At 44.8% G+C, this 19,899-nt stretch overlaps 1 protein-coding gene across 22 annotated transcripts in view; it reads left to right on the top strand.

The window, feature by feature from the left end:
- HUWE1 (HECT, UBA and WWE domain containing E3 ubiquitin protein ligase 1) overlaps nucleotides 1-19,899 on the top strand; it is a 102,838-nt gene that overhangs the window by 53,939 nt on the left and 29,000 nt on the right. For 13 of the 22 annotated variants that reach the window (XM_075184908.1, XM_075184903.1, XM_075184901.1 and 10 more), the window contains 13 exons: nucleotides 5,388-5,515; nucleotides 5,595-5,676; nucleotides 6,018-6,194; nucleotides 6,450-6,609; nucleotides 6,800-7,158; nucleotides 8,405-8,600; nucleotides 8,742-8,921; nucleotides 9,235-9,380; nucleotides 14,580-14,646; nucleotides 14,948-15,168; nucleotides 15,254-15,465; nucleotides 17,255-17,437; nucleotides 17,616-17,788. In XM_075184908.1, the coding sequence (XP_075041009.1) occupies nucleotides 5,388-5,515; nucleotides 5,595-5,676; nucleotides 6,018-6,194; nucleotides 6,450-6,609; nucleotides 6,800-7,158; nucleotides 8,405-8,600; nucleotides 8,742-8,921; nucleotides 9,235-9,380; nucleotides 14,580-14,646; nucleotides 14,948-15,168; nucleotides 15,254-15,465; nucleotides 17,255-17,437; nucleotides 17,616-17,788 (2,284 nt within the window). The remainder of the gene's footprint in view (nucleotides 1-5,387; nucleotides 5,516-5,594; nucleotides 5,677-6,017; nucleotides 6,195-6,449; nucleotides 6,610-6,799; nucleotides 7,159-8,404; nucleotides 8,601-8,741; nucleotides 8,922-9,234; nucleotides 9,381-14,579; nucleotides 14,647-14,947; nucleotides 15,169-15,253; nucleotides 15,466-17,254; nucleotides 17,438-17,615; nucleotides 17,789-19,899) is intronic. The other 9 variants (XM_075184915.1, XM_075184909.1, XM_075184914.1 and 6 more) reach the window with 3 other exon arrangements.

Below are 19,899 nucleotides of genomic sequence, written 5' to 3'. Positions count from 1 at the left end.
ACTGCTTTCAGAAGTGAGCCCCGCCCACAGCTCGTCCTCATAGCCCGGTACCTGCATGGGTTCTGCAGTGCACAACACAGAGCTGTGTGCTATTTGCAGCAGTGGTGATGCCTCTGCTGCCTCCCATCTGCTCCTGAAGTTGGATGCCACCGGGGAGGCCGCCACAGGCTGTGCCTGGTGTTCCTAGCTGCTGCTGCACAGTAACAGCCGCTGCTTCACTGTGCAAACGGAGGATGGCAACAGATAAGTGAAACCCTTTCCCACCACAGTGCTGGGAGAGTGAGGGGGTGGGGTGGCAGAAGACAGTGGGCCCTCTGGGGGGGGGGGGGAGATGAGATGCTGCTTCCCTTTCCCTGCGCTTCCTCCCTGGTGGTCTGTTACTCCTTGTGTGCAGACACCAGAATAGGCAGCCATTTTGGAGCTCCAGCTTTTCCTTTCTCTGTCCCGTGTCTTGCAATGTAATGGATTTTGGAGTGATTCCCCCTCCCCTCTTTGGCTGTATAGCAGGCTCACTTTTTGTGCGTTGATTGTGTGCTTCTTGTCTTTGTCACTGTATTTTTCAGTGTTTTCCAACTCTGTGTAACAGGGGGAGATTCTTGAGGGTTAAGGCTGGGGTGACCTCTATAATCACCTGTGCTGTCTGTAACTCAAGTTGCTGTGCCGTCAAGTGCAGAAGTGCAGACTCTTTGTGCGCAGTCTTCCTTTCTGTGGATCGCATACCGTGTGCGCTGGGGGTTCTAGTTCCGACTCGGCAGAACCCGCCTGGGCTCAGTAAATAACCAGTACAGTGGCTGAACTTGCCCAATTGGTGTGGGTTCAATAAGTGGGTGGTCCTTTTCCAAATCCCCCTCCTTCTGAAGCGAATGGGGTGGATTCTGTTCCTGGTTCGCAAAGCCAGCGTGCAGCTGGACCTGTGGTTGTGGATTCTGAAGAACCGGTTTTGCGATCTCTGTTCAGAGTTTGGTTTCCTTTTCTTCCTCATTAGAGAGGATGTTGCAATTCACTACGACATCCTCTCGTAGGCAGTCTGTGCCCCTGCAGGGAAATGAGTCAGATTATGAGTGTTCTTCCCAGGAGAAGGGCCAAGTGGTGGTTGATTCTGACATGCATAAACCTTCTTTTGTGGAGGAAGATCCTCCTGACTGTCGGGGTGTAGAGGACTTAATACTAGCTGTCAGGTACTGGAGATTTCTGAGGCAGTATTCCCTGAGACTGCAGAGTTCTCTCTCTGCGGAGCCCTCTCTACGCGGCGGATATAGACTTTTGTCTTTTCCCTCTTCACAATCGGAAGACTTGTTGGGTAAGCCTTGGCCTTCACCGTATTGTAAGTTCCAGGTGTGCTGTCAGCTGCAGTGTTATTCCTTTCCCCTGAAGTTCTCGCAAAATGGAAGGCGCCTCCACGAGTGAACGCTCTAGTTGCAAGGATTGCTAAGTTCATTACCATCCCTCCTCTTAACATAGCCACTCTTAAGGACCTGCAGACCGTAAGGTTGAGGGCGTCCTTAAGTTCATTTTCATGGTTTCGGAAGCCTTCTTGCGGCCTGCTTTGGCAGCGGCGTTGACAAAAAGTAGAATTCTGGTCAGAACAGGTTCAGAGAGCTACAGATTTCTTGGGAGATGCGGCTGTGGATGCAGGACTATTTGGTGATCTCTGACTTAATTTCTAGAAGGTTGATGAGTCTAAGGCTCTTGAAACAATTCCCTTTTCTTGGTGTCGAGCTAAAGCGCAAACAAAACACCGCATTATCAGTCAAGCAGCGGGAGCTAAAAGTACGTTTCTTCCTTTCAATTCTCCCAAACAAAGGATGTCCAGGTTCTGATGCTTGAGTTCTTCAGGCAGATCTCTGGGTCAGTAGTTCACTGGTCAGTCGTCCACCCCCCAGGGGTAATCTGCAGCATGGAAATCAGGCCTGGTCTGTTCGTTGTCCAGCGGCAAAGTCAGCAGACAAGTGGTCGGCATGACTGGCATTCTGCTGCGTTGGGAGCCAGTCCTTTTCTATTCAGGGATCAGTGGTTTAATTCGATTATGGATGTCTGGGTACAGGGAACCCCGACTGCTCTTTCATGCCAATTCTGAAATCTTTAAACACCCAGATCATGGTGCCCAGATTCAGGATGGATTCTTTGCAGTCAGTGATTGACACTATGGAACAAGGGGAGTTAATGATGACTGTAGGGATCCTTGATGCTTATTATGATGATCCCACCTGGGAGGGTCATCAGTCCCTCCTCAGGATTGCGGTTCAGTTAGTTCACTTCCTTTTGGTCTGGCCATGGCTCTGCAGGTCTTCACAAAGATTATGGCTGCGTTGTCGCAGTCCAAGGGGATTCCGATCATCCCTAACATGGGCGATCTTCTAAAAGCGGATTCCCCACCGATACTCCGCTGATACTCTTGTCCCATATACAAGTATGGGACTACTTCAAGAAGTCAGTTACCAATGATCTTTTTGAGATTTCTATTCGAAACCCAACATTAGCGGGTGTTCTTGCCCCGGACAAAATTCAGGCTTTACATAAGATTGTAAGATATCTGGCTGTGAAACGGACATCTGTACACTTCTGCATGAGGGTTCTGTGCAAGACAGTATTGACTTTCGAGGTGGTCCAATTTGCTCAGTTTCATGTATGGGAGTTCCAGATGGAAACTAGTGTTGTAGTGGAACAGATTCCACCTGAATCTGTCACGTGAGGTTTTCCATCTTTCTCCTTTGCTGGCTGCATAAAAACAATCTCTGCATGGGTCAACCATTCTCAATCTGGGATTGGACCTTGAGTACAACTAGTGACAGCCTTAGGACTTGGGGTGCTGTCTGTCTTCACGCCCAATTTCAGGGTCTTTAGACCCTGCCAATCAATATATTGAAACTGCGAGCAGCGTTCCACACTCTGATCAGCGTACAACATTTGCTGCAGGGAAGGACTGTGAAGATAGTCGGACAATTCAGCGGCGATGGCATAATTCAGTCACCAGGGCGCGGCACCAAGAATCCTTTTAGCATACAAGAGACTAACCGGATCTTTCGGGCCAAATCTCCCATTCAGTCGGTCGTGGCAATTTTCTTCCTAGTGGTAGAAAATAGGAAAGCCGATTTGTCACTGCAGGGGGGGACTCTGCATCCCGGCAAATAGTCTCCCAATCCTGCGGTGTTTCGCCAGTTGGTAGACAGATGGGGTCAACAGGACATTGATGTGATGGTGTTTTGATTGAAAAGTCTAGCTTTTCTGCACCCGGGTGAGAGATCCTCTAGCAGTCATTCTGGTGGCCCCAGATTGGCCTCTGAGTGCTTGGAACACCGACGTTCTCTCCATGGCAGGGGAGTTATTTGTGGCGTCTGCCGCCACAATCAGACCTGTTAAGTCGAGGACCGTTTTATTATCTGTTTAGGACAGGTGTAGGCAACCAGCGGCTCTCCAGGTGTTTGTGAAACTACAAGTCCCAGCATGCCCTGTCACCTATCTGCTGGTTATCTACTGGCAAAGCATGCTGGGACTTGTAGTTTCACAAGACCTGGAGAACCGCAGGTTGCCTACCCCTTCTTTAGCACTTCTGGCTTTAAGGGCGTGGCTGTTGAAGCCATGATGTTGAAGCAAACTCTGAACAGAGGTTGAAACGATTCTTCCGATTTGCAAACCAGCTTTGGCTAAATTTATATTGTCTGTAGGACATATATTGCCTGGTTTCAAAAGAAGGGGTATCCTACTTTTAGCTTGTCCAGGTTGCTTATGATGCAGAATAGGCTGTATGTATGCGGGTTTGTCTTAGTTCTCTTAAGTGTCAGTTCTCAGTCTTTCAAAGAATACTTGCTCTCATGCCTGATGTTCAGGCTTTCATTCGGAGGGGTACTTCATGTACAGCCTCTGTATGTTCCACTGGTAGCACCTTGGGATTTAAACTTTGTGTTGAATGCTTTACAGCATTTCCTGCTTGAACCCTTGTACTCTCTGGCGGTGGAATTAAAGTTTTTGACTTTGGAAATGGTTTTCCTCTTAGCCATCTCATCTTCTAGAAGAGTTTCTGAGCTTGCAGCATTATCATGCAAGTCTCCTCTTATTTTTCATGACAATAGGGCAGTTCTTCGAACTAATCTTTCTTTGCTCCTTAAGGCGGTGTCAAAATTCCATATAAATTAAGACCTTGTCATCCCTGTCCTGACCAAATGTCAGTCTTTAGAGGACAGTGTTTCTCTAGATGTAGTCCGTGCTTTGCATACGGCACAAAACAGAGGACCCTTTGGTCCGCTGTGATGCACACACGAGAGGCTGGACAGCCCCTAAAGTGTCTATTACGCAGTGGATTACAGCTGTAATCAGTCGAGTTTATAATGTGGCTGGACAGTCTGTTCCTGATGATCTTCGGGCTCACTCCACGAGGTCGGTGGGTGCTTCCTTTGCAGCATGGTGGCTCCACTGAGCAGCTGTGTCGGGTGGTCACCTGGTTTTCCGTTCACACGTTTGCTCGGTTTTGCATCTGGGGATGCAAGTTTTGGGAGACAGGTGCTTTTGCGCTGTTTCTTCTGGATGCTCCCACCTGTAATTGCAGCTTTGAGATGTCACTGGTGTACCCCAATTGCATGTGGGAGAAAATAGGATTTGTATACATGCATAAAACCAGTTTCTCATAGTCCATTGGGGAACACTGGAAGACCACCCTTGACGCTCTGGTCTCTGTTTGACATGTTATCTTTTTAGTTCAGGAGAATGTTATTTTTTTCTTTCTATGTTTTTCTCTGTCTCCTTTACTGTGAGACTTGGTGAAACGTAAATTGAAGCCTAAATAGGAAGGAAGGTATAGAGGGGGGAGGAGCTAGAGCTAACTAACAATTTAAAGTGCCACACGCTTATCTCACCTGCACTATACCCCAATGTCCTCAGTGGCCCCCAATGGACTAGGAGAAACAAATTTTACGTAAGTATAAAAATCCTATTTTTGTCTATTACACTATTGATGTGGTGTGTTAACTCGTATTGTAATTCTGTTTTGGGTCGAGTTCAATATACTAGATTATTATTTTGAATGCTATATACTTGGGGGTTGGGCTTGGCCTACCAATCACTTGAATAGCTTCTTTGCTACAAAGGTCCAGTCAGTCACTGCTGCCACAGTGGGTATATTTTGAACAGGCACATATGTTGTCAATGCTTCTCCATCATGTGTCCCATCCCAACACAAGTGCCTGTTTAAACTGGTGGTAGCAGAAGTGAATCACTGTAAAAAAGGCCTACCTTAGATGGAGCGGATCCCACCCGTGGCCCATGGGTCATTTGGGGACTTATGCAGTCTTAAGGGAGTGGAGCACTGAACATTAAGTAGCATTCAGTATTGCAGTGTAATTGCGCCTCTTCTATTGTTCTTGTATTAACTGGGATGATTTGTTTTAAACTAGGAGCTAAAGCTGCCATGTGCCCGAGTTGTAGAAACAAGTGGAATCCTTAATGTATTGATTAAGCTGCTAGAAGTGGTTCAGCCATGTCTACAGGCAGCTAAGGAGCAGAAGGAAGTGCAGACTCCCAAGTAAGACCCTATTATACCAGCTACTGTAAGGTCGTATTTCTGAAACACTCTTAACTAACTTGTTTCACAACTCTTTCAGGTGGATTACTCCTGTCCTTCTGCTTATAGATTTCTATGAGAAGACCTCCATTTCTTCCAAGAGGAGAGTGCAAATGAACAGGGTAACTGCTTTATTATTGTAAACCTATTTCTTCTTTTAGGGTAACAAGATACAGATCTTTGATTGCATTAAAGTCCTCCCCCCAATTTCCCCATAACATGGAATTCATGGTGCTTCCACAACTACACCTCTGTCTCATTTCAATATGCAGATCATAATCCGCTGCCCTTGGCACACTTGGATGCCCACTAGTTTTTAGTCTGGTGTCCTTCCATAAACACTATTTTCACCTTGTTCCTGTAAATTAAGAGTTAATAACATACTGCTGGAAACAGACTTCGCTCTTCGGCTGGTTTTTGGTACCTGATGGGGGAGTTACCATTGTCTTGTCTTCCTCTCCAGTATCTACAATCAAATGGTAACAACTGGCGTTGGTTTGATGACCGATCAGGACGTTGGTGCAGCTATAGTGCTAGCAACAACAGTACCATTGACACAGCATGGAAAGCTGGAGAGACTTGTGTGCGTTTTACAGCCGGCCGCCGGAGATACACTGTGCAGTTTACAACCATGGTCCAGGTACTTTATATCATTGTGCAACTAGTTATGTTTCATTTAATATGGTATTGTGTACTTTTTACTAGATGGGAAGCTGATGTTGAGGCTTAAATCTTTGACAATGGTATATAATGCTAGTAGGTTAAATTTGCTGTCTCCCAGGTTTTTTTTTTATGTCTTTGATTACCTTAACTACCATATGGAAATAAAGTTTATGAATCATGGCGCGTAATGAATACCAGCAACCATTAATTTTAAGGGAATCTACATCCACAGGTAAATGAGGAGACTGGAAATCGACGCCCTGTTATGCTGACTCTGCTTCGTGTTCCACGATTAATGAAAAGTGGCAAGAACGGGAATGGTCAGGAACTGGAGAAGACCTTGGAGGAAAGCAAGGAAGTGGAAACCAAGCAAAAGGAGGAGAAGGTGGCTGGTGCGTGCTAACGTCCTATATCCTACAATGACGCTTTACTACTATTTTATCAATAATGAAACCTTAACCAAATGTATGACCACCTGCCAGTTTAGAGCATGACCCACTGAATGAAGTATAGAGTGAAAGAGCGACAATGTGGAGTCATGGTCACTCGAATCACAATTTTGTTTCAATTTTATTTTTCTAGAGGCTACTCCTGTTTCAGAGAACTCTATCACGGAGAAAGAGTCTCCAACTGAAGAGCCTAAGGTTGGGGACATAGTGATCCAGGGTCTGACAGAAGAGATGGTGACAGTGCTGATTCGATCGTGCGTTAGCATGCTTGGGGTTCCTGTGGATCCTGACACCTTACATGCAACTCTTCGTCTCTGCTTGCGTCTTACCCGTGACCACAAATACGCCATGATGTTTGCTGAGCTGAAGAGCACACGCATGATTCTCAGCTTGACTCAAAGTTCTGGATTCAATGGATTCACCCCGTTAGTTACCCTCCTCTTCAGACACATCATAGAAGACCCATGCACTCTACAACACACTATGGAAAAGGTATATATTTTTGCTGCTGTTATTCAATATATATACACAGACCGTGAGTGGCTACAGAATCTTTCTTCTCCTTTTAGAAATAACCTTTAGTGTAATAGGAAGCTATGTTGGCCTTCTCTAGCATAAGATAGTTAGACGATGGGATGTCTTGATGAGATGTCTACTATAAAATAGTGAAAGCTTGACAAAGCATTACTGTTACATGTACAATCGAAGGGACCCTATATTGCCACACTTATTTTAGTAACAAATATTTTTTACTTGGCAGAGTTAAGGAAGTGTGTTGCTAATGGTAACCAGGAGCTAGTATCTGGCCATTTCCTTTTTACACACACTACTTCTATAAATGCACATATTGAAGGCCCACAAACTAATACGAGAGAGCAACTTAGACCAGGTTTCCACAACTCCCGGTTTCCTAGGAGTTGAAAAATCTTGACGTGAGAGTGTGTGAGCCATGCAGAATTTAATGAGTTGGAGTTGAGCACATTGTGTACATTGGCAGGTATCGGCATCATACCTTTGAGTGGTTAGTAGTGATTGCTATAAAGATTAATACTATATTCATATGTGCCCCTGTGCTTTCAGAAAAAGCAATGAAAACCTAGAGCAAAAAAATAACAAAAATCTCTGGATAATTACGCAATTATCTCCCGAATATGATAGAACTATGAGAGTGTTTATGCGTCCTGCTGTATGTAAACACGTGTTATTCTGTTACTGATTAACCTCTCGAGATTTTATAATGCTTTTTACCGAAAAAAAGATGTTTCTAATAAAAAGTTTATAAAAAAATAAATAAATCTTCCTGTACCCTCACTAAATGTACTACACACTAGCCTGCGACTCCACAAGAATTACAGCAGGCATGTATTCATTCAGAATACCAGCGACTCAACGACAATGAAGGAATGTGCGAGAAAAAGCAATTCAATTTAGAAGACCTTTGGAAATTGTGTGTAAAACGTGTATTTCACAAATTTTTATTTGCACCGTCTAAGCAGTTTTGTACCTAAATACAGCCTTCGCTGAAATTTGCGAGTGCTCTGGTTCTTCAGTTTTGTTTACGTAGCTCAGTTTGCAGGCCATGTGTCAACGGTATTGTTATAGTTCAACAAAGACTGGTAAATAAGGCAGTTTTAGACTAGATTGTGTCCATTTTGATTGTACAGTACATATATTCTATTAAGTTAGTGGGGAGGATTTTTTTTTTCTTTTTATTCAACCAACTCAAAATATTTTGAAGGTTGTACGGTCTGCAGCCACCAGTGGAGCTGGCAGCACTACTTCTGGGGTAGTGTCAGGAAGCCTGGGGTCTCGCGAAATTAACTACATCCTGAGAGTTCTGGGCCCAGCTGCGTGCCGAAACCCTGACATCTTTACAGAGGTAGCAAACAGCTGCATTCGGATAGCTCTGCCTGCCCCCCGTGGATCAGGAACTGGTAAGTTCATGACTATGTTAAACGTATGCTGCTATTATGGTTCTCTGAGCAATACAGGAAAATGTATGTGCTATAATTCACCTTAGTTAACAGAAATGTGGTTGTGCTGATCACACTTGCAGTTACCAAGTAAAACTTCAGTCATTTTTCCAGCATCCGATGATGAATTTGAGAATCTCCGTATCAAAGGTCCTAATGCAGTGCAGTTGGTGAAGACCACACCTGTGAAACCATCCACTCTTCCAGTCATCCCTGATACAATAAAGGATGTCATCTATGACATGTTGAATGCACTGGCAGCTTACTATGCCCCTGAGGAAGGTAGGTCTGCAGCTTATTCTCCACGTAGTCTGTAGACTGTTCTTTTCATAGCACAGTTCAATATCAGAATTATCTACATGTACCAGTTAATCAAGAACAGAAGTTTGTAACATTCATAGGCAGTTTAATGTGCGCATATCATAGATGGCGTATATCTGTGAGCCTTGCATTATTTAGACATATTAATTAATTGCTGGCATATATTTACTACATGATCAGATTACATTATTCACTTTATTTTTTTCGTTTCTGCAGCTTATTTAAGAGATAATATCCTAATTAATCAACTGTTTTTTATGATTCTTATTTGTAGTTGCAGAAAAGACAGAGCAGAAGCCTGTAGGTATTAACCAAGTCAGTCAAATTCTGCAAGACATGGGGGATGAGGTTTTCCAGCAGTACCGAGACCTCACCAGACAAGGCAGCGATTTTGATCCCCAGGGTAGCTTTTCCCTCAATGTAAGTAACGAATGTCTTGAATGGCAGCTCTTTTCTTTATAATTGATTATTATATGCTATCTATATTTATTTTTGCTATAACTTTATGACAGGATGGCGCTTACTTTGCCATGTTGTCAGGAGAGGGTTTTGGATAATCTTGCCCACTTTCTACAAAGTCTAGCAGGGAGAAAAAAAACTTTTTCTGCCTGAACTTTAGTGCCTCCTCTGTGCCAAATAGACTCCAAGGCGCTGCCAGCCAGACTCTGGTCTGCAGTCCTGGGACTGCTGCTACTTAAACTCTTAAAGTACTAGTGTTTCACTTCAGGGTGCCATGCATCTCTTGGGTTCATTTGAGTTCTGTGTTGGAATTGGGTTTTTCTGCTTTCTGGTCCCCACTTGAACTGGAGAGCAGCAAATAAAACACAGCCAGCTCCTACTCTAACCACAACTCTTTCTGCGGGTTTCATATATAATCCCTGCCTCTAGCTAATAAAGGACACTACGGCACTGCTATGCTTCCCATTTCCACACTAGACCACTAGGGCAAAATTTTACTTGTACAATTTTCTTTCATCCATTTCATTCATTGTGGTCACACTAGAAGCACTGAGGTATTGCGGCTGCACTGCACTTTGGGCACTTTTGAGATTGGCTCTTAAAGTTCAAGCTCATCCATCTCCTATACTCTTTCAGCCTAGTGGGACCTTCATTTTTTTTTTTTTTTTTTTTTTTTTTTTGGGCAGTGCCCTCTGTAGCTGGAAACTCTCTTTCATAGTTGACTTTGCAGCTGGCTTTTTTTTTAAACTTTTTTTATTGTTTTCACTTCTACTGACATCCCTAAAGCTGTGGTAGCTGCAGCATGACAAGGGGGCTGAGGGGAGGTACTGTAGATTGTTTCTCCGCCTGCCATCTCTCACCGAGGGACATCTGTCTGGTGGAACCTGGTCACTGCTGCCACAGATACTGAGAGATCTCTGTGCCAACGGGACCAGCATCGGCGGTGTCGTTTACATGTAAGTGGATCCCTTCTGGACAGGAGTGTCTGTATTAAGTCGCGGTCATCCTCCATTGCTGGGACCTGTTTGTAAAGAGTGGGTGTCGGGGCCCGGATAGTGGAAGCTGCCTGTCATGGCAACCCTGCACTAGGCAAAGGGAGGCTGAGGGGGCCATTTTTTTGGTGCTGGGCCCTGGAGGAGGTGCTTTCGCTATTCAGCACCTCCCTCCTTGACTGGCTTCCTTCCTGTCAAAAAGATAAATGATAGCAATAGTCATCAGCTCCTTATCCTATCCTTCAGCCTTCTCCAACTACAGAGTAGTAGTTTGCATGCGGTGGATATTTTTAGTCTTGACTTTGTCTGTATTGCAGTTTCACACCCACCTTGGGATTGTGCACTGCAGCTTCCTTTCTATCTTCACTCGCCTCTACATCATGTCTCCAGTACTTCTGAGGCTATGCCTGGAGGTGGAGCAGGCAAAAAATATTGCTGATGTCCCAAGTGCCATACAAAGTTGCCTTGTGCCTAGTCTGGGGGCAGATGCCCCAAGTTAAGGCGGAGAGGACCAGTGACCACGCTTGATTTGATGGTGGCTCCTAATGAGATGGCAAAGCCAGTCTGGGTTAGGTCCTTGGTCCAGTCTATTGTGGAGCTTACACAGGTGGTCACAAGTCCTAGGGACCACAGCAGGAATTTCCCCTTCCATAGGAGATTGGTATAGCAACATTTCCTCCCCTGCTGCTCATGACCTGACGAGTCAGCAAGGACTCAATGCTTGGCAAAATCTGTGCAGGGTCTGGTCAAGGTCTCATCTTGGAAAGGATCATGGAAACATTTCTGTGGTCTAAAAGTGGTGGCAGATTCCAGCACATTTTAGGTCCAGGGTTGCATCAGGTTCCATAGAGTATTTTGAGGGTCCGTAGAGGATTAAGTGCTAGTTGTCGGGCACTAAATATTTGGGACAACAAGGAGTCAGAGGTTCCTGACAATTGAATTGAAGAAACAGATTGCTTGTTTCTTTCCCCTTAGTTTGAAAACCTTTTTTGTGAAGCGTTGACCAAACCTGATTGTAGGTTACAGTCTCGAATGTCTCCCCAGTGAGGATATAGCAAAATGGTTTCTCCACCTAGGGTACAGGCTTCCATAGCATTACTGTCTAAGACCTCCGTCATTCTGATTCCAAACACTGCTATCTTATGTGATGGCTTGGATAGGAAGATTGAAGCCACCCTTAAGTCAGGTTATATGGCAACAGGGGTCTCCCTTAGACTTCTCAGTTTGGGCCAATAATGCAGTGGAGAGGTGGTCACAGCAGTTGGCAGAGAGATTGCAATCTATTACGCCCAGTTTGTCTTTGCTAACTTTAGTGGAGCATATCCATTCTGAATATCTGATTGTCGCCACCATTGATACAAGGTTTATTGGGGCTAGGATTTTAGCATCAGCAGCTTCTGCACGCCGTGTGCTGTAGCTTAGGATGCGGACGTAGAGTCAAAAAGGACTCTTGAGTCCCTGTCATTCTTTGGGGATGTTTTATTTGGTTCTGAACGGGCTAAGATTATTTTCCTGGCCACCGGAGGAAAGAGCTCCTTTCTACCCGTTAATGTCCCCAGACTTGAGGGGCCTTGGTTTTGCTAATTTTTGTTTATTTGGAAGTGAGGAGCCAGACCTTCAGAGGACATTACTTGCTGCTCGTGGAGGTCAGCAGAGAGAAAGACAGGCTTGGGCAACTAAGCATCTAGCTCCCAAGTCTTCAGAAGAACAGTCGGAATATCGGACAGGCCACCTATCCCATCTGCTTTTTGATTTTTGCCCTACACATAGCTGTTTGATCCTTCATGTCATAGTAGTTCCAGTCCCGGAGCAGCAGAAGGGATTTTGTTTTTAATTAAATTTCTGCTTAGTCTAGAGGTTGCATGGATCCTTTAAACTCATGCTGAACCTGAATTCCCTAAACATGGACAAGTTCAAGATGGAGTCTTTGACGTCTGTCATAAACCTCATGTGTCCATGAAAATCAACGATGTGTACTTGCATGGTCCAATCTGGAAGTTACATAGGTGCCTTTTCTGATTTGCCATTCAGTCCCCTTATTTTGAATTTCAGATTCTACCTTTCATCCTGGCGACAGTGCCGAGGGTGTTCATGAAATTCATGCAAGTAATTGCTGCCCTTCTGGATTCTAGGGGCGTGACTGCAATTCATTACTTGGTCAATCTGTTGATCAAGGCTGTATCCCTGGCCTTGCTGCAGGCACATGTTATGAAGACTGCTCAGACCTTGGAATCTCATGTTCATGAACTACAAGAAGTCCAACCTGGCACTTTTCCAGCTGATGGTTTTCCTAGGGCTTTTCCTTCGCCAGCCAGTTCATCAGACTGTCACCAAAGATGTGTTGCTCCTCTGGTGGATGAGGGAGAAAAAAGCTTCAACAGCGGGTTGTCCCTTCATCGTTTGTAGTTGGAAACTGATAAGATGTCTGTCTTTCCCTAGGGGAAGGCAGACCCCAGGAAGCCCCCTCTCGAGGGGCTGCCACTCGAGTGCTGTCGTCAAGGTTTTTGCATTTCAGCACATTTATTGGGAGCTTTGACTCCTCTTGATTCCAGAGTGGTTTTCAACCAGTTCTTGCGCGGAAGTGCCAAAAGGATCCAGTGAGGCAATGCCACCACGGCAGTAGCACACCTCCATAATCTGGGGGCACCGAGGTCGCCCTGGTCATGCAAGAAACCAGGAGATTCATGCAGTGGGCAAAGCAGAATGTTCTGGACATTTTGGTACTGTCCATCTCTTCAGTTGTAAGCTAGGAAGCAGAATTTCTCAGCAGACAGTACTTTCAAATTTGGGAATGGTCTTCCCACAGATTGTGGGTTGATGTGGTCAGCTAGATGTCAACCTGACGGCATCTTTGTTGAACTACAAGGTGGAGCGCTTCTCCTCCAGGACAAAGGATCTGAAAGCGGCGTAGGCCATGTCTGTACCTTGGAACTTTCTTTGGATTTACTTGTTCCCTCTGGTGGCGGTTCTTTAATGGGTGCTGAAGTGCATTGTGGTGATTCTAATGGCACTGAAAGTTGTGATACACGGACATGCACAAGATGAGAGGGCCATTCTTGGCCCTCTGCCTCTAAAACCGGACCTGTTAAGTGTGTGGTCTTCATCAAAGTTTAGTTTTGCTGGCTTTAGCATTGTGGATGTTGTATCCATGAACTTTAGGACTAAAGGCCTTTTTGACCTCATGGTTTAGACCATACTTAAGTCTACAAAGCCAGTGAGTCATCAGAGTTTGAAAGACTTGCATCTCTTGGTGTGAAAGGAAGGGGTTTCCTACCTCTTTTCAGTTGGACCATCTGCTGCTGTTGTTTCAGAAGGGTCTGCATGGTGGCTTGAGACTTGGCTCTCTGAAGGTTCAGGATTCGGCCCTCCTGGATTTCTTTCGATGAAACTCACACTTTTTTTTTTTTTACCAGAGGTGTGGACTTTACTATAGGGAGGGATGCATGTGCAATCTCCATATATCCCCACAATAGCTCCTTTAGATCTCAACCTGTTGACCGTCTGACAGCATGCTCCTTTCGAACATCTGTGTCCATTATAGTTAATGTGTCTTACCTGGAAGACAGCTAGGAGAGTTTTCGGAGCTCGGGTGTTTTTGTCTTGTAGTTCTCCATATTTCATCTCTCATGCAGACTGGTCTGTTCTTTGGGGCTAAACCTTCCTTTCAGCTCTAATTGGTCTCCAGGTTCCACCTTAATTAGGGCATTGTTAGGTCTTGCAAAGAAGGCTCTTTCTGCACATTGTCTGGGTCTTTAAGACCTATGTCCATAAGACCTATAAAGAGATCCTCTGGTGCCCACACAAGAGTATTGTCGGTGTCCAAGCAGACCATTGCTAGGTTTATTACCATGGTAATTTGTGACATACATTGGTGCAGGAAAGACTGATCCCGAAAATGTCACTGCACATTCTACTAGATCGGTGGGTGATATGGCAATGGGGCCTCTGCTCAGTTGCAGACAGCCACCTGGTATTTGATACACATGTTCAAAGTTTTTACTGATTCAGTGTCCAGCAGTGGACTCAGAGAAAACTAATTGAAGTGTAAAAACCACGACTTTCTAATTGTTCTAAAGGTCGAACTGCACCTCTCATCCAGTTTGTACGGTTTTATGGTCTTCATTGTTCACTTGTGGAATTTAATGTCTTTGTGCATTCTTAATCTTAGGCACGAGTCTTCACTGCTGATAGTTCATCCACAGAGACACCACAGACTGGAACACCTCAAGGAGAAGGTAAGCATAGCCTTTAGTTTAATGCATTCTTGTTCTGTGGATATTTTTGTACATATTTGATTCCGTTTAATTGCCCTTACGGGTAGTTAATTTTGAGTAGCAACGGCTTCTCTAGAAGTGGGACTGTTTATTAGAGCATTTCTTTTCAGCTGCTGGCTCTTTGCACCCTTGGACTTTTCCACAATGTACTTTAGCATCATTGGGAAGCTCTGCTTAGTGCTAATACCGGCCACCTTCTAACTAATTCCAAAGAAACGAGTACATAAGTCTTGGTGATCTTTGATAACATTTCATTCCATAGCAGCACTTACCCCAGAGGAGAACCGTGAAGGAGGCAAGAAGGATAAAGAAGGGGACCACAATTCAGAGGAGGTTAAGCAGAAAGCGAAAGGTAGCAAACCTTTACTGCCCACTTCTACGATACTTCGACTTTTGGCTGAGCTGGTCAGATCTTATGTGGGTATAGCCACACTTATCGCAAACTACAACTACACAGCAGGGCAGTCAGAGCTCATTAAAGAGGTATGAACTAAGACAACAAGACTTGCTCCCGTCGTTTTGTGATTACTGCACTATTAATAACGTTTGTATTTTTAATACTATGCAGGATTGCAGTGTACTGGCTTTTGTCTTGGATCATCTTCTTCCCCACACTCAGAATGCAGAGGATAAGGACACTCCAGCCCTGGCACGCCTGTTCTTGGCTAGCCTGGCTGCAGCTGGAAGTGGTACAGACGCCCAAGTGGCACTTGTGAATGAAGTTAAAGCTGCACTGGGCCGTGCACTGGCTATGGCTGAGAGTACAGAGAAGCATGCTCGGTAAGATTGTGTGGAATAAGAACTTGTGGTCTGCGGTAGTGTTACTTCTCTATCATCCTTTTGGTGGTCACTGAAACTTTGGGGTATCAAGGCTCAGCCTGGTATTTGGGTACTTTAAATTTTCTTTGCCAAGTTTTAACTCCAACCTCTATATCACCTAGCCTGCTAGTGCGTACCTGTGACCGGATGGGCTTACTTTGTGCAAAAAGAACATCTCTTCATCAACAGCCTGAGTTGCAGTTTATCTGGGTCTTTCTCACAGTCAGTAACTGACTGTTAATGACCACTCCCTCTGCTGTCACCAGGCACTCGCCGACTGCGAATGCCAGCTGTCCAATAGTTGTAGGAGTTTCGCTGCCTCTACCTTTGTGGCACCTAGAACTGCTTACTTCTGGGGTAGTTGGTATAGCTGAAACAACTCTTTGCTGTGGGTTGGCTGGTACCTCCTGACAGCTTACTATGGATCAAGACTGCTGGGTAGCGGGCAGAGCGTTCACACAATCCCTGGGTTCAACACAGTACAGCCGGGGAACAGATTAGAGTATAAGCTCTTAACTGTTGGTCACAGGATGCAGCAGGCAATAGGTGTCAGGGAGAATCTTCAAGCAGTGATGTTTTTTTGCTCATGGAGTCCTTAGAAGGACCATTACTAACCAGTTGGAGGGAAGTACTAGTGATCATCCAAAAGTACAGATGGTATACTACATTACATATTCAAACAGAGCTCTTTATGTATGGTTTCTGACACACACGTTGGCAGTGTATTAACTATCCCCCTTTCCTACCTGGCACCACAAAGTCTGAGCTATTACATTCAATGACTAGCATCAGGATGAAATATGTTCTCTAAACTTGTATTTAAATCCAATTTAAATTTAGCTAAATTTACACCTATCTGTGCATTCCTAAATTACTTGCTATTAACCTTCCTATCTCTAAGACACAGGATAAAAATCCAGTGGAAAGGCCTAATTAGCATGGTATTTCCTTTCTTTCAAAACACATTTCCTCCAACATATGCCTACTGCATCAGAAATCAATACATTTCTAATACAATAATCAGTACATTTGCAATGATGCACATCGGCGCACTGCACCACTAATTGAAATAAATTTATACAATAAGTTATTTAGGAGTGATCCAGCCACAGTTCTGGAGTAGGGTGTGTTGTACTTTTTTTAACATCGACAAGTGCTGAGGAGGTGCCATTCTGGTACCTCCTCCTGAGCCATATCAAACAAAGAGTTTCCTACTGTTACTTGTCTATATTATCTCTTTATTAAAGGAGGGTTCCTGATCTTTCTTCAGGCCCATGAACAAGAGATGGCCCAGACATTAGAATTCCATGGGTGAATCATTAGCGAATTGTTTTTCAGCAGGAAGCATTCTTGCTCTTAAAAAAGATACTTTCTTTAAAGGGACTAGTAAGGTGTCTCTTGTGTTTTGCATGATGATCTTGGGGAAAGTACTCTCAACCTTCAATGTGGTGCTATTTGCAAGGTTTCATTTAAGAGCGTTCCATGAGCCATATGTTCTGTTTCTGGTTGCCATCCTGTTGGGGAAGGGTTTTACAGATTTGTCTTTGGTTTCCTTTTAACATCAGCAGCCCACCGTTACTGACTGCTTCTACTGGTGCTATCTGGCCACTAGACACTTATGAACATGTCAGCTATGCACCAATGTGGTTCCCTCAGCTGTAGGAATAAAGTAATTGCCACCAACTTGATGACTTGGCAATATTAGATTCTAAATGTTTATGTATTTTTATATTTTATGATTCTTTTGCAGGTTACAGGCTGTGATGTGTATTATTAGCACCATCATGGAGTCCTGCCCATCTACTTCTAGCTTCTATAGCAGTGCCACCACCAAATCGCAGCACAATGGCATGAACAACATCATTCGCCTCTTTCTGAAGAAGGGTCTCGTCAGTGATTTGGCAAGAGTGCCTCACAGTCTAGATCTATCAAGGTATGAAGGTCTGCATTGGTTTCCTTCAAATGTCTTCCACACACTGTTTCTCCTATTAAAAGAACCATTAACTCATCTTTCCTGATTTAATAGTGGCTGGAGAATACTTTGAAGTTGCATTTTTGTTTGATAGATTTTTGCTAGTGTTTGTTGACATGTCACTTTCCTTCTCTTACAGTCCAAACATGGCAAACACTGTTAATGCAGCACTTAAGCCCTTGGAGACGCTGTCTCGTATAGTCAACCAACCGAGCAGCCTATTTGGTAGCAAAGGGGCTTCAGGGAAGAACAAATCTGAACAAGACACTCATGGGGCTGCCAGGGACCCAAACAGTAACCAGCCAGACACAGGTACAGTGTTAACATAATGGTTTTAATTCTTTGATATTTAGATATTGAGTAGCCATGCCATCACTTATATTTGAGTAACAATGTCACTTGTTTTAAATGGTTCCTTTGTAAAGCGTTCTGTAAATGCATTAAGGTCAATTAAGATGAATATTCTTGGATATAAATCGGCTCTTACAAGCAACTGCTTTGTTTTAAATTGAAACTTGTGTATTGTAAAGCCTCTTTTCCCATGGTGGACACTGGACCTTGGGTATAGTCTCCTTCAGGACAATATTTTTATCCCTAAAGTGCCCCGTCCCATTCCATATGCCCCATCCTGGAGGACAATTCAGTTCTGTTAGTGTTCACAAGACAGGGTGAGGGATGCTTCCAGAGGGCCCACTTCACCATTGGCGGTGACCATGGGCCCTTCACTGCCACAGTCATTGGCAGTGCAGCAGCTGCCAGCTCATGCGCCAGAAAGCGTGGCAAGGTAAGTGCATTCTCTTCTCTTCCCTGGCACCGGTATTGGTGGACAGATTAAAGCTGCGGTCGGCTTCCAGGTTTGAACTGGGACTGATTGTGGTTAGGCCTCCACAGTTCTTGGCTCTGCAAGAGATGCAAGGTCATGAGTGGGCTGTCCAGCACTAGGCAGTAAATAGCAGAGGGGGACTGTCCTGGAGTGTGGGGGGTTGCATACTTCCTGGCAAAGTCTGGGAAACTTCAGAGTTTCTCCCTAGTCCCTTTCTGGGGAGGGTCTGATCCTGAGTGCTCCTCCCAAGAAAAAGGCAATGTAGTAAAAGAATCAGATGTTGGCAAATCCTTACAGACCCTTTATCATTACCAAAAGAGATTACAGATAAATGGGAAACTCCACCTACAATGGACCCCCCCTGTTGAGTGATTGTCTAAGAACACTACTATTACAATTAATGCTGCAATTTTTAAGGATGATACAGATAGCCAAAACAAGACCATTAAGTCCATTTATGCAGCGTTTAGTGCCTCTAAGACCCATTATAGCCTCGGCTTGGGTCACTAAGGATGTTGGAAATTGGTTACAGCAACACATCCGGAAGGTATCTGAATATTTGGGAGACGCAGATCTGGGTGTTGATAAAATTGAAGCCAGAATTTCAGCATTGTGGTCTCAGGCGTTTGGGCACTTTAAGAGACTTAACTGTTGTCCATAGCTCCTCACCCTTTATACCCCTCACCTGTAAGGCCTTCAGTGTAGCCTTTTCCACAGGGTTTCCTGCCGCCCCGGCTCCCATCGCTGGATTTCTCAGTGGGAGCTGGTCACAGATTGCTGCCTGGGTTTCCCCACAGTATATGCAGGAATGGAAGTCCCTTCTTGATCATGCACTGTACGACAGCATACGGGTGAGTATTAACCTCTCCCAGCACAATGCTGGAAGAGCGGTTTAGTGACTCGTGGTGGGCTACGGGGATGGCTACTTCATTTAGAACAGGGGCAGCTATTAGGTTCCTTAGGGGCCTGGGTCAGGTGGGGGTTACAAAACCGGTGTATGCTGCTGATAGGCACTGGATTGGTGGATTGGCCCGATCTGTAAGGAACCAGGTTGTCGGGTTCATTTTCTGAATGGTTGGGCTTTAAGGCTGTACTGCATGGCTCACTTTCTTTATCCTGATTGTGTGCTGCTTCTGTCTAAGTGTTTTTTTTCTTTTCTGTGTTATGTCAGATAAAGGGAAATCCTTGAAGGCTTAGGCTGGGTGACTTTTATGACTATTTACCTGCTAAATTACCCTCTGAACAGCCTGGAGTAGGCGCTTGGTGAGCATCCTGCCAGTACACAGATCAGGTGTTGTGTGTGCCTGGGGGGTTATGGTTGTGACATGGAGCCTGCATAGACTAGTTCACTAGCCAACTCTATGGTTGAGATTGCTCAGTTAATGTCTCGCCAATCGGGGGGCGGTCTTTCCCAGGTTCCCTACAGCTCTTTGAGGAGCGTGATGGTTTCAGAGCTTATACCGATAGGCTGAAGTCCTGCAGGTCCTCTGGTGGATGTCTGAGGAACTGGCTTGGGTGAGAGGTCTAGTGACTTTAGTGCAAGGCCTGGTTTCGGTTTCCTCCTCTTTAAAGATGATGTTGGGATTAGCTATGCCATCAT

Source organism: Mixophyes fleayi, chromosome 9 (genome assembly GCF_038048845.1).
Source record: "Mixophyes fleayi isolate aMixFle1 chromosome 9, aMixFle1.hap1, whole genome shotgun sequence".
In the NCBI taxonomy this organism is placed as follows: Eukaryota; Metazoa; Chordata; class Amphibia; order Anura; family Limnodynastidae; genus Mixophyes; species Mixophyes fleayi.
This window is presented reverse-complemented; position numbering and strand designations above follow the sequence as displayed.